At 40.7% G+C, this 17397-nt stretch overlaps 5 protein-coding genes across 5 annotated transcripts; 2 read left to right on the top strand and 3 right to left on the bottom strand.

Moving 5' to 3' along the window:
• Window positions 1–153: 153 nt before the first annotated feature.
• Window positions 154–615, top strand: B0H65DRAFT_505214 (mediator of RNA polymerase II transcription subunit 31; the record flags this gene model as incomplete). Its single annotated transcript, XM_062827973.1, has 2 exons — window positions 154–273; window positions 328–615. 2 exons carry the CDS (start codon window positions 154–156, stop codon window positions 613–615), a joined length of 408 nt encoding a protein of 135 aa, XP_062686649.1.
• A 186-nt stretch (window positions 616–801) lies between these two features.
• On the bottom strand, window positions 802–1254 carry B0H65DRAFT_505201 (putative DNA-directed RNA polymerase III subunit C11; the record flags this gene model as incomplete). Its single annotated transcript, XM_062827972.1, has 3 exons — window positions 802–840; window positions 900–1186; window positions 1242–1254. The coding sequence occupies 3 exons, from the start codon at window positions 1252–1254 to the stop codon at window positions 802–804; spliced, it is 339 nt and encodes a 112-aa protein (XP_062686650.1).
• Window positions 1255–8421: 7167 nt separating this feature from the next.
• Window positions 8422–9720, top strand: B0H65DRAFT_41951 (uncharacterized protein). The gene is made up of 2 exons (XM_062824214.1): window positions 8422–8627; window positions 8750–9720. Exons 1-2 carry the CDS (start codon window positions 8601–8603, stop codon window positions 9347–9349), a joined length of 627 nt encoding a protein of 208 aa, XP_062686651.1. The 5' UTR covers window positions 8422–8600; the 3' UTR covers window positions 9350–9720.
• Window positions 9721–9784: 64 nt separating this feature from the next.
• Window positions 9785–11803, bottom strand: B0H65DRAFT_41963 (thaumatin family-domain-containing protein). Its single transcript, XM_062824224.1, has 2 exons — window positions 10957–11803; window positions 9785–10881 (listed from the first exon to the last, which is right to left on the bottom strand). Exons 1-2 carry the CDS (start codon window positions 11686–11688, stop codon window positions 10078–10080), a joined length of 1536 nt encoding a protein of 511 aa, XP_062686652.1. The 5' UTR covers window positions 11689–11803; the 3' UTR covers window positions 9785–10077.
• Window positions 11804–12837: 1034 nt separating this feature from the next.
• B0H65DRAFT_438527 (actin-like ATPase domain-containing protein) lies at window positions 12838–15262 on the bottom strand (the record flags this gene model as incomplete). Its single annotated transcript, XM_062825375.1, has 4 exons — window positions 12838–13037; window positions 13094–14465; window positions 14533–14637; window positions 14699–15262. 4 exons carry the CDS (start codon window positions 15260–15262, stop codon window positions 12838–12840), a joined length of 2241 nt encoding a protein of 746 aa, XP_062686653.1.
• Window positions 15263–17397: the final 2135 nt, after the last annotated feature.

Here is a 17397-nt window from a genome sequence, read left to right on the forward strand (position 1 = left end):
ATCAACACATCGGGTACCGTACGCATCTACTGCTTACATCTACTTGTACTACCCTTCACATTCAGTTAACGACGAGGCGCGCGAGTATCTAGAGGCACATCCTTGTTCACCTCATTTTCAGCCTGGCAGTACCAGACACCAATTTTTCATATTATGGCGTCCGATCCCATGTCAGTCAACAGTTCAGCAAGGGAGCCACCTGCGCCTCCGGGGTCAGGGGCAGATGAGGAGCCCAAGTATGGAGGATACACACGTTTCGAACTTGAACTGGAGGTATGCTTCGTGAACTCCCTGATCCTACGTACACCATGTTAACATAATACTTAGTTTGTTCAAGCACTTGGCAACCCGCTGTATCTGAATCATCTCGCTTCCAGGAAGCTACTCAGCAATCCTGCCTTTATCGCCTATCTCGACTATCTCCAGTACTGGAGCCGCCCACCTTACCTCAAGTATATCACCTACCCTGGGCCTACCTTCAAGAACCTGCAGTTGCTGCAGCAGGAGAAGTTCAGGCAGGACATCATCAGCCCAGACTTGGTCGAGCGTCTCAGGGTAGAGGGCATGAAGGCCGGGATCGACTGGCACCGAGAGAGTTTTCCAAGCACGGCATAACTTGTGCGGCTAGAATGATACCATGGACGGAAACGAGTAGGAAGTAACCTTTGGCAGACCAAGTTGATTCTGATGAAGGATACCTCACAAGCAATAACACAAAAACAAAAATGCCCCAACGCCAAGCAATGCCCCCAATACCATGTATTGATGATCCGACCAGAGCTGTGATGAACCTGTCTTATTCTAGTTATTGTCTCTCCACCGGTGCCCGCAAGTCATACACTACAATATCATGTTAGCTTTTCTTACTCCTTCCCACATATCCGTAGTTCCAGTCTTACCTTGTAGAACGTCGTCATCGGCTCATCAGCACTGCGAATCTGGACCTGGAAGAAGGCCGCCTCGTTTCCATTGCAAGTTCCGCTGTCACACTGGACCTTGCCCTTTTGTGCATTGTCCCATGCGCCTGGACCACCAAACACGTCTTCCTTCTCCTTGCGCGGGAAGTTCTTGCGGGAGTAGATGGGCTTGTCGATGGGGTGTTCGTAAGGGCAGGTTCTGCACTCGAGCCTGTTGCCACCCGTGTCCGCTCGGGAGAGGATGAGGAGGTTGGCGCAGAATGGGCAGACTGTGGTGGGCGTTAGTTCTGGTGTCCTAGTCTTTGCGTGTGGATTTACACTTACAAACGATAGGCATGTTTGCTTATTGATGAAAGGACCGACTTTTGTTGGGTGTAATCGTCCGTTATGGATAGCGAGTGAGATGAGTCGTCGAGAGTTTTGCCAAAATGTTTGTTGACGATTCTGATGAGAAGTGGCGGCGTCGTTGAACTTGATCACTTTCAGATAATAACCAGCAAAAACCCGTGAGTTTCTACCACTTTCTAGTTGTTATAGTCGTGATATAAATCCTCAGTGTAAACAGTCAACGGCGAGGAGAAGGCCTGAAAAAAGTGTTACAGTTTCCATAAACCTTAAATGTAGCGCTCGAATTTTCATTGGTCAGATTTGCATCACCAACTGCCCCACCTGTCTAGTCGGTGCAGGTGGTGCCTGGACCCAACGAGTTACTAGCTCACCTCACACATGCCCTTGACCTCGGCCCTCAATCGGAGCGCTAAGAGGGCGCCAAGACGCGCCAAGATAGACCTCAGCCCTTAATCGGAGTACTATAACGTATATAGAAATATAAATTTATATTATACTTGTTTAATAATAATTAATGTTAGGGAAATTATAGTAATTACCTATTTAAAATTAGTATCGTTTATATAGGACTAGTTTAGAATTAATTATAAATAAGTTCGTAAATAATAGTTATAAAAGTTATTAATTTATATTCGTTTATTTTTAGATTATTAAAAATAATAAATAAGCGCCTATTTTATATTAGTATTAATTTTGAAAAATTAGTTTGAAATTAAATGCGAACTAATTCAGAATGAGTCTACCTATTGAAATTTTACAAAAATTTTATCTAAAAGCTTTTTTAAGAACTACTTATTAATTAATATTGAAATTTAAAATTATATTTAATTAGATGTAATATAAAGAAATTATTTCGGAATTAAATAATTCTTAAGCTATTATTACAATTTAAAATTATATAGGAATTAAATTAATAAAGATTAATATATTTATTAAATTTATTTTATATAAAAGAAATTGTTTAAGAGTTAATTCGCTACTAATTTATTATTATTAATTAAAATTAATTACGAACTTATCTAGAATTAGTTTACGTCTTTATTAATAAAGTATTTAAAGACTAATTCAAAATCCATTCCGTATATATATATTACTTGTTATTAATATTAAATTTAAATTATTATATTATTTTAACTATTTACTATATTTATAACCCAATTAAAACTAACCTAATTATATACTATAATAAATAACTAATCGGATTAAATATTTAATTTAGAATCAATTCAAAACTAAATACATTATATTATTTTAATTATTTATTAGAAATCTCGCAACTAATACCGATTTTAAATTAATTTAATACAATGTATAAATGGCCAACTAATTGTAATTAATATTATTATTTAGACTATAATAGGACTAAAAGTTTATAATCGATGCCGAATTAATACCGAATTTATCCCGTATCAATTTACGTTTTAAATATAATTATTAGTTATAATAATTAATAAGTATAATTGTTAATAAATTAATTTTAAACGACGACGAGTATTTTAATTAGTAAATAAGAGAAATAATTAAAGAAAGGTATAAATTTCGAATAAATTCCTAAATTGATTAAAATTAATTTTTATTTTAATATTTATTTTCTTTTTCTATCTTTAATCCTCTTCTACTTTTACCTAAAATAAATATAGAATTTATTCATAATTCGTTTACCTCTAATGTATTATAGCGCTAATATATTAATTGTTAAATACTTTTAAACATTATAATAATAAAAGATTAAAAGGGCTTTTACTATTTAATTAAAATGAAGTAAATAATAACTTATATTTAATTTATAATAAATTCGGAACTAATTCTAATATAAGATTTTTAGGACGGAAAGTTGATTATTTATTTAGGTTAAGTATATTACCGAATTCGAATTGGTGAAGATTTATATATTAATATAGTAAATAATTATATTTAATATTCCCGAACGAGTTTATAATTAATTACGAATTGGTTTAATAATAATTTTATAACTGAAGTACTCTTTTGAAGTATATTAGGCGGTATTGCGATAAAAGAAATAAATTCTATAAAATTGCTTCCTAAAATAGCGTTAATAAAAATAGTGTTATAAGGAAGGGGTTTAAATTAGATATCGAAGTTCGCTAAGAAATTAAAAGTGTGTAATTAAATTATAATTAATTATAAATAAGTTTGGAACTAATTCCTTATAACCTTTTATTTTTAGTTTATTAAATACTATAATAATTTTCTTATTGGCAAAATTATAATTATTAAGAAGGAAATAAAGAAATTACTATTTACAAAATAATAATAAAAGTGGTAAAAAGTCTTAAAATGATTAGTAGAAGTAAGAGTTTTAAAAGTGTAAAGAGTAAAGGAATATGTAGAAGTAAAGGATAATAGAGTTTTATCCTCTTTATTACTTTTATAAATTAATAAAAGGTAATTATAATTCCGTTTAGAATTAATTTCTAATTACTTCTATATTAATTATAATTTAAGGTCCGGATATCCCTTTAATTATAACAAAATAGTAAAAAGTATCAACGATAATATTTCTAACAGTTTATTTTTCCTTAGAGAAATATATAATTAGTTACTTATTTTTGTAGAGGAAGTATTAATTCGGAATCGGTTATAAATTAATACTATTACCCCCGAATTATTTAATTAAGGGGAGGATATATTAATTCGGAATCTATTATAAATTAATATTATTACCCTTAAATTATTCAATTAAAAGGAAAAACCTCTATTTAATTAAGGAAAAGTAAAACCTATTTAGAATTTATTATAAATTAATATTATTACCCCCGAACTATTTAATTAAAGGGAGGTAAAGTTTATTCGGAAATAGTTACGAACTAATATTGTTACCCCCGAGCTATTTAATTAAGGGGAGGAATCTTTATTTAATTAGAGAAAGGTAGAACGTATTCGGAATTTATTATAAATTAATATTATTACCCCCGAATTATTTAATTGAAGAGAGGTAGAGTTTATTTGGAAATAGTTACGAATTAGTATTATTACCCCCGAATTATTTAATTAAAGAGAAGTAAAGTTTGTTCGGAAACGGTTGCGAATTAGTATTATTACTCCCGAATTATTTAGTAGGAAGGGATTTTTATTTAATTAAAAAGAGGTAGAATTTACTATAAATATTTACTTTCTTAAAACTTATTTATATTTCACCTTTTTAATTAAGTTTGATTTTTTACTAATATAGGATTATATAGAGAGGTAACTCTCAATAATTTTAATATCCTTTTCTAGTATTAGTATAAAATAAATTTTAAAATAATTCTTGACGGATTTTTGACTAATAATATATTATTTATAGAATTTAAATACTATTGGATATATATATATATATATATATAAATATTTTTATTATTAAATTTAAAATAATAATTTAAAAATTAAATTTTCTCTTCTTTATTAATTTTTATATAGCGAGGGTATTATTAAATATAAAATATAATTTGTTTTTATTATATAAAGGAAATAATAAGAATATATATAATTAGGGTAGTTTATAGGATGTAAATGAAATTATGTAAATTAATATATTATAATAGAATTTAAATTAGAATTAGATTATAATTAATATGATTAAATTAATAAAATTTAATAATAATATTAATAATAATAATAAATATAATATAATTTATTTCAATATAATATATAATATAATAATAGATATTAGTATTCTTTAAATAATAGGTAGGGTTATATAAATTGAATTTCTTTAATTTATTAAAATTAAAGAATATAATTTATAAAAAATTTAAAAACTTAAACCTTTTTATACCAAATTATATAATTATATACTTTTTTACTTTATTTTAAAGAATAATTATAATTAATTATATATTTCATAAAATTTTATAAATAATATTTAATAGAATTAGTCTTAAATTAGTCCTTTCTTAGTCCTTAACGGGTTCCGAATTAATCTTTCCAATTAAATATTACTATATTATTAAATTTATATTTAAAAATTCATTAGTATTATATAGTAGAATATGAAATTTACTAATAACTACAAATATAATATAGAATTAATATATTAAAGGATTTAACCGGTTATAATTAAATATTAAATTATAATAATTGATTTAGGATTACATTTAAATAAATTTGTAATTAATTTTAATTTTAAGGAAGTATTAATAATTTATTTTTTAGTAACGTTCATTATTAAACGAGTACTAAAGTTATCTTTAACCTCCGGCTTAAAAGGGAAATGTTTTTATATCTTGTATTCCTTTTCTTCGTCTTTAAGAGGACGCTTAATTCTAGGGCCTAAATTGGTTCTATATTAATTTTAAATGAATTTAAAATAGGTTAAAAATCTTATATAAAATACTAAATTTAGTACAACCCAGATACTTCTAAACCTTTATATCCTTAATTATAAATTTATTAAGGACGTTTTTAATAAAGGCCTTCCTTACTTAATAGTACGAAAGTTAAATCTAAATTAAATTCTATATTAATTTGTAATTAGTTTTAAACAAATTTAGATTATTTACTATACTATTTTTATTCTAAATTAATTAATGGGTAGAAGAAGTTTTTACTTTCTTCTTTAGAGAATGAACTATTTTATTATCTTTATTGTTTTTATTGCTACTTTTGTTATTTTTATTTATAATACGCTTCTTCGCTAAAGCCTTTCCTTTCTTCTGGTAGGAAGGAGGGGCTAGGGTTAAATTAGCGCCCGAATTAATTCGGATTCGTCGTTCTTATTATCAATAAATTTTATTAAATGAATGTAGTAGTCTATTTTAAATTAATTTCGAATAAGTTAGGGATTAGTTTATAATTAATTATTTATTAATAAATTCCTAATTCTCTTTTAAAGAGGGGCTACTAACGCTATTACTTTTAATAATAATTTTGGTTTTATTAAGTAGTTTATACTTTGTTATATACTTGCGTAAATTGGAAATTAAGTTCTACTTATATTAAAAAAAAGGAAAAAAAAGAAATTAGTATAATATTAATTAGGGATTAGTAATTAATAAATTATAAATAAATATAATTTACAACGTCGGTGTATATAGTGCTACCGGGCTTTTTAAAATGGTAAAAGAGTTTGTTAGTAGCAATTTAGACCTCACTATTTTAAAATAGGTTAAGAATTAGTTTTAAATTAGTTGTAGATTAATAATGAATTAAATTTATATTATTAAAGGTAAAAGGAAGGAAATTCTTTAAATGCTTTTTTAAAGTAATACAATATTAATAAGTATTATATTTAGAATAGTTAGGGGCTATAATTCTAATTGGTCTTTAATTAGTATTGGATTAGTATTATTAAATATTAGTATTTTTAAATTAAAGTAAAAAAAATCTGAAAGATTTCTAGGAAAAATCTGAAAAGAATTTAAGAAAGATATTATACGTACCGGAATCGAAATAAAGTTAATATAGGAAGAAAAGAGGAGAAGGTTTAAATTTAAAAATGAAATTCCAAGAGGGATTTTATACTTAAAAATTCTGCTAAAGGTAGTATATTACGCTAATTATATTATATAATTATATACGTAATATTGTATATAATATTGTATATAATATTGTATATCATATTATATATGATATTGTATGTGATATGTGATTAAATAATATTAAATTTACAAAACAATCGATAATTACTAATTTTATAATTAATATATAACTAATTTAAAATTAATCTAATAAACCAATAATATGAATAATGATTTATTTGGGCGTATTACTATTATAGTTTAAAATATATAGTAAATTAAAATTTAGTCATAAGTATTTATCTATCCTTTATTATAGAAATAATTAATTCTATATATATATAAATTTCTTAAAAAATTAAATTCATTTTGAAATAAATTTATATATATTAATATAATATGGTTAATATAAAGATTATTTAATATTCTATATTACATTTATTATATTCGTTTAGTTAGCCTTAAGTATTATATTTTAATTCCCTTTTTTATATTTCTATACTTTTATATATAATTTAATTATAATTTTAATTATAAATTCCATAATATAATCAAAAGTAAAATATTCTCTACATAATAGCAATTTAAAAACCTATATTAAAAGGAAAGTATAAAACTTTAATATATATATCCAAAGAAATATTTAATATAATTAATATACGTAACGTTAATTATTAATTTTCTAATATTATTTAAATTATAAGAAGACTTGTTCAGAACTAGTTCTAAAGGCGTTAAACTAATATCTTTATAATAAAGGCACTATTTAGGATTATATACTTATTAATTATTAAATTTATTATAAAAAATAATTATAATAGTCCTTTAAAATACAAATTCTTTATTTAGTAAATTATTAATAGTATTTTCACTATTTCTATTAAATAGGTTTTTATTATATACTTTTTTATAAATAAAAAGAATTTATTTAAATTTTCTATATAAATGTTATTTATTAATCTATTTTCTAATATAAAGTATTATATTAATATAATTATACTATAGTAACTATAAAATATAGTAAGATTAATAAAGTATAAATTATTATTTTATTTAATTAAATTAACTAAGCAAAGATATGTTCCTAACTAATTCCTAACTAGTTTATATTTATTATATTAAAGTCTAGTATTTGTATAGTACATTCTAAATGTACTAAAGTATAATTAATTCCGAACTAGTTCCTAACTAATCTAGTAAAATCTTTTCATTTGCAACAATTAGAAATAGTCAAAATCAATTGTTAAGGCTTCCGAAGTCGGCTGGATTTTGCTTACGGTGTAGGGCGATACCCTTGTCGCAGTCTTGGCGCTCCGATTAGGGGCCGAGGTCAGACCCATGTGTGAGGTGACCCGGGCACTCTGGACCCAACTGCCCTGTTGTGCCTGTGCTGGGGTACGTACCCGCCCAGCGCATGCCATGCCAGCGTCCTGATCCCCGCAGGAGCCGACCACTCTGTGACACCAAGGACACTGCCACTGCCACCTCCTAACCAGCCCGTTAGGTAAATGCTTCATACAACCACCGACTGGCGATATCTCCTAAATACACACAAACCACACGTTGCCGTCATCTCATCACCTTGAGGATTCGTTATCGAGCGTTACGCGATCCCGGATCCTTTTACACGAACCGGTCGATTACCTGATTCGACAGCCTGGCCACCTCCATACCGTACATCCACTCTCCCCGCCGACCCATTTCCACGATTCCCGCTCGTAATTAGCGATTCCAGGCCAATCTTACTCTCGACAACTCTCGCCGTCATCCCTCTCTGTCTTCAGCCGTCGCTTTCAGTACTTGTGCTTCCTCTTGCAACCAAGAATCACCACCCGCCGTTTCCGAGACAACCACAAGTGACCAACCAGTAGTAACCATGGCCGGAAAGGACGAAGAACACGAGGTTCGTATCACACAAGCGCTCTCTCTCCTCTCCCCGTCACGCCTGTCCTCCGCCCTTCCGGCGCGAACTACTACACTACAGACAACCCAAAAAGCTAACCTTCCTTCTCACCCAAAAAACAGGGCGCCTCCGTCTCCGAGCAGCTCATCGAAGCCTGCCGGCGCAACAACACCGACCTCCTCTCCGAGATCCTCTCAGACAAATCCGACGACGAGATCGCCTCCCTCCTCAACACCACGACCACAGTAATGGGCAACCACCTCTACCACGAAGCCGCCCTCCGGGGCAACTACGAGATCATCGACATGCTCCTCGACCAACCAGGCTTCGAATGCGACCCCGTCAACCGACTCGAGGGCGACACCCCCCTGCACAGCGCGATCCGGTGGATCAACAGCGAGCCCGAGGCGCAGCGCGAGTTCGGCAACGAGCTGGTGGACATGATGCTGGAGGCTGGGTCGAACCCGCGCGTGAAGAATAAGGGCGGGCTGACGGCGTTGCAGCTGGTGGATCCGCGGAACAAGGAGCTGAGGGAGCTGATACAGAAGCATGAGTACGCGCTGCTGAACGCGGGCGATTTTGTCAGTGCGGAGGATGTTAAGCCACAGCAGGGCCAGCAGGCTGTTTTGGATGTGGAGGAGGAGGAGGATGACGCTGAGTTCAGTGGGAGTGATGATGAGGAAAGAGCTGAGTGGGAGAGGAGGAGGGCGGCGAGGAAGTGAAGGGGTTCAAGGTCTTGCTCAAGGGATGAAAGAGGACTTGTTGGGACTTCTTTCTGAGCCATGTCAATATACCCGAAGAGACACCGGGCCATCATACAAGACAGCAGCTGCGTGGAGCCGCGGACCGAACGGCGCTGTTGGTATTTGGGTTGTCTCTTACAGCCCATATATATAGGGTTGGTATAGATATCTGGTTGCCGTACGGTTGGATTTATGCTTTGTGCTTATTGCAGCATGTAAAGCAAGCGACATCACTAGAGTCTAGAGCAGAGCAAGGGTTCTGATACAGATAGGGAAGTTGGAGATATCAGATCAATAGTTAATCAACATATACGTGATCTTACCTAACTCGATAGACCGAAGACAGGGGTCTGTTGCTTCTTAAGCGTTGTTTACTTTTCCAGCAAAACACATCTGAGGAAAACGTGAAGTACTGGTGATAAAAGAGTCTTTTAGGGTATAAGACTAGGTAGGTAGTACAAAACAACATCTATCAACCTCTAGTTCCCATCCTTACCAAACCATTCAGTTTCAATCCAGCATGCAGTATAGAACTCAACAGGTCCAAGCAGGTGATAACCAAAGCCAAAGAGAAAAACAAAAGAGCGTGTCGAACGCCAAGCCATGAAGAAAATAGGGGTATAATGTCATGTCAACAAAGGGATCTTCAACCTCTAGGACACTCTCCAACTGCTTAACAAGGTGAGCAAAACAAGCCCAGCTTCTCATCAAAAGAGGACGACAGCCATATAAAGAAGGGGTACAACCCCCAACGCCCCCAGACTTGGCCGGATAGTCATCCCCGCACCACTCGACCCCTTCGGATTAACACTCTCAATATACGTCCGATTCTGCACCCTCTCCAAAATCTCCCTCGTCAGTCCCCCACCACTGGCTATCGTCCTCAACTCTTCCCCAAAGATCCTCAGAATGTTCGTGCTCCTGCCCCTCGGACAAAACACCACCTCCCACCCGCCTCCATTAGGAATAATGAACGTGCTGGTCTGATCATCAAACGCATAGCTGTACGCGTCCGGACACACCGTCTTCGCGTTCTCGCTGTACAGACTCGGGGTACAAACGCTCGGATCGTCGTACTCGCCCGTGCAGCAATCCTCGGGGTTCCCCGTCGCCGCACAGGCCGACAGGCACGGGTCAAAGACGGGGCGCTGGATCGAGTCGTCCGGGTACGGGTAGATGCCGTCGCCCGGCTTCGAGGGCGGGTATTTTTGCAGGTCCCAGGGACACCAGCCGCCGACGGTGGGGTTGGTTTGGTCCGGTTCCCAGGGGATGGGGAAGGTCTTGTTGGTGTAGTAGAGCCCTGATCTAGAGGGCGGGTCGAGAAAGCCGGCTGAGGCGATGCAGACGCAGTTGGTTAGGTTTGGAGGGATCCAGGTTGTGTTGGCGGCGGGGATGTAGATGATGCCGAGGGGCAGGTTGTAGCCGTCGACGAGAGAGATGTCGTAGAAGGTCTGGTCGGAGTTTATTCCGCCGATCAAGTTGAATTCGGCGAGGGTTACTGGGACTTGGCCCTGTTGTGTTGTGAATTGTGTGAGTACTTGCTGAGTGATGACGGTAAACCAAGCATAGTGAACAGGGAAACTTACCGTAAACTCGCAGTTAAGCCTACCAAAGCAGTCTCCTGTCATGCACGCTGCGCCGTTCCCATTCACGCCGTTGAGGTTGCTCGGTCCCGTTCCCTCGTCGTTGAACGAGCAGTTGGTCCGTCCCCATACCCTGCCTTGCCAGTCGGGACTGACAAACAGTGGCTTCGTTTCGCCAGGAGCAAGCTCGAAGCCGCCAACTACAGGCCCGATACCATTCTGCGTACCAATCCCGGGCCATATCGTATCAGGGCAGCTGTTGGTGATGACAATCGGTATAGGGGTCGGGTTTGGCGGGGTCGAGGTCGGATGCGAAGTGCCCTTTATCGTAGAGCTAGGGGGTATAGGTACAGAGGAGGCGATCGATGTAGTGCCCTTTATCGTAGAGCTAGGGGGTATAGGTACAGAGGAGGCGATCGATGTAGGACTGACAGCGGGAGGAGGCTTCGACGTAGGAGCAACAGCAGGAGGAGGCTTCGAAGTGGGACTCACGATAGGAGCCTTTGAGACGAACGTTGTAGGGAGGCGAGTTGAGTTGAAGCTTTGGGCTGCCACGCCGGTGGTTTGTCCATGGAGGATAAGCAAGAAGCCCAGAGCACCTCTCATGTAGCTTCCAAGACTGCCCCCGTGATGTTGTTTGTAGGTGGAGGGCGAGTGGCCTTCGATATCCGGTTTCGGTTTTCGGATACCCTTCTGACCAGGCGCAATGATGGTAGGTGACTTTTCGATGACCATGGTGTTGTTTGTCTTCTCGAGCGGTCACCAAGAGATGATCAAGTAGGAAGTGAAGGTAAAGTGGGCGGGATGATAATGCGCTCTGTCTCAGTGAGTATTTGCTAGTAAGGCGCCTTTGATGATGCAGCAAAAGGAGTATCCAAAATTTCCCTTGCGGAAGAAAACCAAAAACCACACCGGATGAAAGAAGGGAAGCGTCAAAACGACCGACGAGGCATGAAGGGTATAGAGCTATTTCGGAGATCTAGAGAATTGCTGTGAGGTGTATGATTTGTAGTGATCATAAACTTGGGTAGGTTGAAAATGGACGACTAAAAGGAAAAGACAAGGCGATGTAGGTCCTCGCCAGGTTTCCAACTTCAGTCCATGTTGACTGAAGCTTGATACCCACCAACTGCTTCCAAGAACTGTAACAAGGCAAGAGATACCTGAGCTGAGGGAGCTGTCAGGAAGTAACGACTCATGATTCGCCGTTGTTCCGTGTGGTGGCCACCCTCCTTCATCACAGACGCCGAATGAGAAAGTTGAGAAGGAAGTCATTGCCAGGTTGATAAACACAATGAGGCAGGAACGGTTAAAGTCTTGGGCCCTTCCTTCATCGTGACCGGTACCATCCCATGTGCCATCTGCCATGCTAGAAGTACCCTTGGCAAACCTCCCACTGGGGCCTGGATCGCACGGACCTCATCCAGTTTTCATATTCCCCCAGAGTGCCACTCGCAAACCCCGGATTTTCCAAGCGGCTGGGACAGGCACAGACCGTTAGGTGGGGGTTTGACGTTGTCCGGTTCCACTATTAGGGCATTTTCACGTGCTGATGTCTCGACCGTGGACCGGCCCAAGAGGAAGAGCTCTGCTTCGTGGGTTGAAAAAACGAAGACATATACACTTTCTGAAGGATGAATTAGATAGTATCTGTTTCGACTCGTATAGATTGCCCCCCTACTCACTCGTGTTTACTTGGGGCATCCAATCAGTCCCTATCTTATTCTCAACAACACCTCATCCCTGTTTGAAATGGTGGTCAACTCGCCTGCTGCTTTGACAATCCGCTGTCATGCTACGTTAAAAGGTATCATTCAAGATCCGACATGAAAAAAGTTAAGAGAAAGAAAACTGTCACCCATCTACCCAGATACGACTCCCCTTTTATCTGAACCTCGCGCGGCAGCGGCCCATGACCTCTCCTTGGCACACCAGCTCAGCGCTGAATTCGGAACCGTCCAAAGTGAGATAAATATCGAAATAGACACGGTAGAAGGTACCCTGTGGTGTGTCCATACGCTCGAAATCCTTCTCAAGGTTCTTGCGCGACAGATCCGACGTGAGCGTAACCACTTCCTTGATCCCTATTTTGGCACTGTCAGTTTTCATCCATGATCAAATAGTAGCACGCATGACTCACTTGGATCTTTGGTATACTCCGGGCAGACATCATCGTCGCAGGCATACAAGATATCTTCGTACATGAGAGTAGCACCAGGTGCCACTTGACGGAAGAAGGAAACCTTGACCGGCTCGCCAATCTTGACCTTCTGTCCCTTCTGAACAAAGATCTGCCGCGTGAACTTGCAGCGATCCTTGCCATCGAGCGAGGGAACACGGTACGCCTCAGGATGGTAACCCTCCTTGAAAGGTTGAAGAGTAGCCATGAGGTAGTGGCGACGAGCAACACGGTGAGTGATGACTCTTTCAGTGATACCGGCCGTGACGGCACCCTTGACAATAGCGGCGACCGAGTCCATGGGGCGGACAACCTTGGACTGGAATTGCGGGGGAACGTGGAGCTTGATCTGTTGGAAGAGGTATTCCGACGCACCGAAACCCCCAACAACAAGGATGTTCTGCAGTGTGCGATTCTGTGCTTGAATGGCAATGATCTGGTTTCTGACAAGCTCCAAGATGCGGTTGACTACTGGCTCGAAGCATTGCAGAATCTCCTCGTTTGTGAACGTCATATAACCTTCTTCGATGCCTGCTTCAGGGAATTCAGCTTCGATACCAACGTCGACAGCCCACTTCTGACCGTTATTCCGGAAGTCGGCCTTGATTCGGTTTTCGAAGTCCATGATGCACTTGGCGTAGACGCGACCGGCAGTCTTGGATCCATCAGGAAGCTTCATCTTCCTGATCTTTGTCCGCAGAATGTTACTGAAGTTGCGGTTTAGAGCAGTCGAACCGCATGAGTCACCAGAGCCAGCAGTGCATTCTGCCACGGTGAACGGATTCTCGTCCTCGACTTCATATGCGATCAAATCCACCGTTCCACCACCACAATCAACAATGAGAACCGCATCGTGTACCTTGAGGTTGAGAAGGCCTGTCTTGGAGCAGAAAAGCGCTGCGGCTTCGGGCTCACTGACCAGCGTTAGACGGTTGTCGTTCTCATCGCGGAGGAAGCCAGCCTGAATGGCGGCAGCTCGGGTCGCGGCCTTTCCAGCGTCGTTCCAAATAGCAGGCACCGTAAGATAATAGCGGATGTTCCTCTCTTCACGGTTGAAGACTTCACCCAGAGTCTTCTGGAGCGCGGCGCGCATGGCCTGGCGGAGCTTGAAAAGATAGTCGGCCGCAACATCGATCTCCGACTTTCCAGGTGGAAGAGGCGGCAGGTTAATAGGATCGATATAGGTGTTGCCCGACAACATCAGCTGGAGCTTGAACCACTCCACCTTTTGCACGCCAGGCTTTGGGTAACCAGTCGGTGCTAGGGCATCGGCGATATCGGGGCCCCATCCAACAACCTTCTGGTATTGATCATAGTAGAGAACAGTAGGAATCTAGGCGAGCATATGTTAGTGTCATGGTCCATGCTGAAGGCACCACAACAATGGGAGGTCAGCGAACCTTTTGCTTTGTGTATGAGCCAGCGCCGGGCCACTCTGTGATGATGTCCTCCTTGGCCTCATTGTTGGTAGCAAAAGCGAAAGCGACACCGGAGAAGGTGGTACCCTATGATTACTAGGTTAGCAACCGACATGAGAGGAGGGTAGTCTGGGTCCATAAGACTTACGAAGTCGATACCAACGATGAGCTGAGCCTTGCTACGGCTGTTGCCCTCCACCTCGGCAGCAGTGTTGCGATAGGGAGCGACGGGACCGGTGGGCTGGGGCGGCGGAGGATATCCTTGAGCACCAGCATATCCCGGCGGGCCTCCCTGCAGAGGAGGACCACCTCCCATGACGGGCGGAGGATAGCCGGAGACAGGGGGAGCCCCGGTGTTGATGGGCGGGGGACCGCCGACCAGTTGCGACGGCGGCGTGCGGGTCGGGCCTTGGTTCGCCAAAGGGCTGGTCCGGCCAACGGGACCGGGAGGGCCTGGCGGGTAGTTTGCGGAGTAGCTGGGCGGCCGTGGTCCGGAACCTGGATGATTCATTTGAGGAAGACTCTGCTGAGACGAGTTGGACGCAACGGAGGGCGCGGGACCCGGGCGGGACTGGAAGAGCTGCGGTAATTGAGGGGCTGCTCCGGGGGGCGGGGTGGGCGACTGCTGCTGATCAGGATTCGGCTGTATGCTGGCGGTCGATTTGCGTTTGCTAAAACCAAAGCCTTTCAGGCGAGAGTTCAGAGAACTCATAAGGGAGGACCGCCGAGGATATTAGGATTAGGAAGGAGAAAGGACACGAGGGAAGGAGAAAGACTGCAAGCAAGCAAGCAAGCAAGCAAGCAAGCAAGCAGGTGGGATGGATGGATGGATGGACGGATGGACGGCCGGGCTTTAGCTGGAAGAGGCGCAAGCAGCAAAGTGCAAAGAATGGGACGGGAACGAGGACCGCAAAGCTGAATGAGTGGGCAGATGGCGACTGGAGGACTGGACGCAGGACTGGAGGGAGCGAGAACGACTGCGAGAGGCAGAGGCAGAGGCGGGCGGGAGTGAGAAATTAGGACACAAGAGGCAGGGTGTCAGGTTGCAGTGGCTTTGTGGAAGAGGGGCCTGCAACCGCGCTGGCTTGTTGTTGTCTTGTCTGAGCCTGCCTGCAACTCCGTCTGGGCGAGTAATCCGTACTCCCGTGTTCGTGACTTCGTATGTAGAGATATTCAGGCAAGAATGACCCAATCGATTTTATATGATTTGGACAAACTCGGTGCAGCTGGCCAAGTGAGAGAGTCCTTTGCAACTAACAGGCACAAAGCAGCAATCGAAAATAGTGGAGGTGGAGGCGACGATCAATTGAATATGAGTCCTTGTGTCAGGAAGGGAAGTGACAAAGTCAAAGGACTCCTCTGTTGGGCTGGCCCGCCTGGAGCAGCGACTGCAGTCGGGGGGTGGCAGCGACAAGAGTGGACGGACAGGTGGGGTGTCGGATCCTTCCTCCAAACAAACCCGCAGCTGGGGCGCTAGCAATGAACCAGGGTTCTGGGTGGGAGTGTAAGGCTGAGCTCCCGCTACAACAAATATCGAGATCTCGAGCTGGCAGTAACCAACTGGCTGAAGCTTCAACTCTCCGCCACTGGGATCTTGGGATTTCCCCAATCTGCTCTGTTGCTGTCCGTACTGTGGAAGCTCGAGTTGAAACAGCATCCATGCCCGGAAATCCAGAGTCGGAAACTCAATACCAGTTGGGGTTTGCGATGAAATAATTACATGGGACGAACTCGTACTCGTTGCTCTTCTCACAGTGCCCCATTATACCTACGAATCCCGAATTTGACACCTCCGTACGTGACAGCGGGGAAAGCTTACTTGAGAGGTCAGGATGATGTAGCTGCCCGCTCATACCAACACCAGACACAGATTCCAGAGACCGTATTATAATATTGCACTTTCCCAAACAGTGTCTTCAGGGTGGGGCGACTCGAGGCTGTTGGTGGGAGACGACGCGTGGGAGCTGCTCACTGCCAAGACCGCGCCTAGAAGATTGATAATGATAAAGGTAACACATGGAACGCCACTTTCCCCTCGTGCACCTTATCCAACAAATCCCGTCTCTCTTTGTTTGCTCATGAGCCTTTCATTCCCTCAAGCTGTACTTTTGTGTCAATTCATTCTCAGGCCATTGCCATTGATTCAACACTCAAGTTCAATCGGCAATTCAGAGCTGGATATCAAGTCGCGATGCCTGTCACGTCAGAGGACAACTTTTTGGGTCACTTTCTCTCAAGTCCCACGCCTGAAGCGTGAATGGCGTCACTTGGCCGTGCCTGACCTAGACCGAAAGTGGTCAAGCCTGGGTAGGACTTGAGTCCTCGTAGGACTTTTGCTGTTGAAGCGGCTCCCAACGAGTCACGAACAATTTATTCGCTGTCGGTGGTATCAAAGTATCAAGCCAGACTGCGGTGGCTGTGCCCCGCCCTGTCTGCTTCCTCCTCAAAGTCTCACCAATAGGAGCCTTGGAAATACCCTCCACGACAGCTGCTGCGACTTCCTCTCGTCGCCTGTCAAACTCCTGCCCAATGCTCAGCCGCAACCCTTTCAGGTTGTAATGTACATAGTAGCGACCTGCCGGTTCAACGACATTGGTTGGTTAGTTCGAGGAACAAAGGGACATCGTCAACACCGTCTCGGCTGTTGGCTCTCAGCACGGATGTGAACCTTACACCGTCGGGTTGGTCCGCGGGTGTCTGTCAGTTTACCTAAGATGGGGAAGCGCCACTCCCGCCATGCCGTGCGTAGGAAGCCAACGTGAGCAGACTTCGGATCTTGACACGGCCCGACCACCTTCATTCTTCACGGTGGGGAGGCTCTGTCACGGTCTCCCGAAAATCCCCATT

Source organism: Neurospora tetraspora (genome assembly GCF_033439725.1).
Source record: "Neurospora tetraspora strain CBS 560.94 chromosome Unknown B0H65scaffold_1, whole genome shotgun sequence".
Classification (NCBI taxonomy): Eukaryota; Fungi; Ascomycota; class Sordariomycetes; order Sordariales; family Sordariaceae; genus Neurospora; species Neurospora tetraspora.